This window comes from Charadrius vociferus, unplaced genomic scaffold (assembly GCF_000708025.1).
Source record: "Charadrius vociferus isolate BGI_N301 unplaced genomic scaffold, ASM70802v2 scaffold71, whole genome shotgun sequence".
In the NCBI taxonomy this organism is placed as follows: Eukaryota; Metazoa; Chordata; class Aves; order Charadriiformes; family Charadriidae; genus Charadrius; species Charadrius vociferus.
The window spans coordinates 1,994,750-1,996,290 of record NW_009647032.1 but is presented as its reverse complement, the minus strand read 5'-3'; the positions used below and the strand labels follow the sequence as shown (position 1 = coordinate 1,996,290).

Genomic DNA, 1,541 nt, shown 5'->3' with positions numbered 1-1,541 from the left:
AACCTTCTCTGGTTTCTCAGGTCTGAGTGGCAAAAGCACGAGCTTCACTACAAGTGGAGCCTCAGATGAGGTATTACTCATTTCAAAATTTGTGTGGGACAGAGACTAAGAAGGAAGCAACCAAAGAGTGGGACCAAGAGCAATGAATCCTCAACCTGAGCAGCTGGGGGGTGCTTTACCTCAACAACAATGGGCAGGGTAGACCCTTTCTGTCTGTGTACATACATGTGTTGGTGTGATGCTCACATGTCCATTTACCAACTCTTGGATTTTGCCTTCTGTGGTTTTTTAGGGTCAGGAGTTGACCATCCGTCAGATTGCTCTTCTTGGCTTCAGAGACTTGGTCTTGCTAAAAGTAAAGTTGGATGAAATTCTTCCCCTGGTCCAGACAAAGCTCCCAGCTTCCATTGTCCAGATGCTGTTAATTCTGCAGGTGGGGAGCCTCTGCTCTTCTTTGTCTGACTCCACTTGGGTATCTCGACCTCGCTGAACTAATACAAACCCTGGAAAGGAGAGGGGAGGCGGTAGAGGGTGTGATGAAGGGGAAGCGCTGCATGCTTATTTGGAAGCAGTAAATGTAGAAATGAGATCTGATCTGAATTTGAATGTCCTGAGCTTTCCTGGGAACAGGTAAGGATGTTGCTGTGGAAGGGCTGGATTCTGCTCTTTGGTGTTTGTATTTTTCTTGGTACCTCTCCTCCCCAGCTAGGAACAGTCTCAGGACTCTTTTTTTTTTTTTTAACATAAATTTTCATTACCCAGCTTCTATGAATGCCTCTTTGTGCCTTAGTTCTTCTGATTTCTCAGCTTTGCAATGACAGGGTGAGTCTCCACCACAGTGGATTGTGGAATTTGAAGGAGCCGTAGCTGCTGGCTCTCTGATGTCGGCTTCTTGGCTGGCTGGGATGCTGAGCAGTGCCCATGAGAGGAAGAATACCTTTTGGCTGAAGGCAAAATGCTATACATCTTTAAAAAGCCTCTCCCAAGAGACCCAGATGTTCTGTGAGGACTATCGTCTTTATCCAGACTTCAAGAGAGTATTTTCCAGGCATGCCAAATATAGCCAAGTATATCATCTGTTTTATCTTTCAATATCGCCCAGCCTGAGAGTCCTACAAAGTACCATATTACAGGTGGCTGTTTGGATTCCTCTAATCTTTATTTGTTCTCCAATATATCTTATAATGAGTGGCAGAGAATGAAACTTTCTGAAGTACAATCAAAATTGCAAAGTGGCTAAGCTGGTGCTTCTGTATGTGTTCTCACTGTTCTGCTGTTCCCAGTGATCCAGACTGTAATAGCAGGAGATACTAAAGTTCTAGTTCAATTTCCCTGAAATACTTTTAATAAAAGAATCTTGAGGACAAAGAAGGTGTCAAAGCAACGTATTTGAGAAAGAAAAGCTTATCAAAGCTTTGCAGGAAGTTAAGTCTGTGAACCATTTCTGAAATTACTGTTAAATTGGTTAGTGTTATCTCCCATCTTCACAGCTGTATGCTGAACTACATAGGGTGCTTCTCCTACAGTCCTGCCTAGGGAAA

The 1,541-nt window shown here is 43.5% G+C and overlaps 1 protein-coding gene across 1 annotated transcript in view; it reads left to right on the top strand.

Moving 5' to 3' along the window:
- The window catches only part of PRR5L (proline rich 5 like), a 33,097-nt gene that overhangs the window by 24,604 nt on the left and 6,952 nt on the right, over nucleotides 1-1,541 (top strand). The window contains exon 6 of the mRNA XM_009895593.1: nucleotides 293-433. Within this exon, the coding sequence (XP_009893895.1) occupies nucleotides 293-433 (141 nt within the window). The remainder of the gene's footprint in view (nucleotides 1-292; nucleotides 434-1,541) is intronic.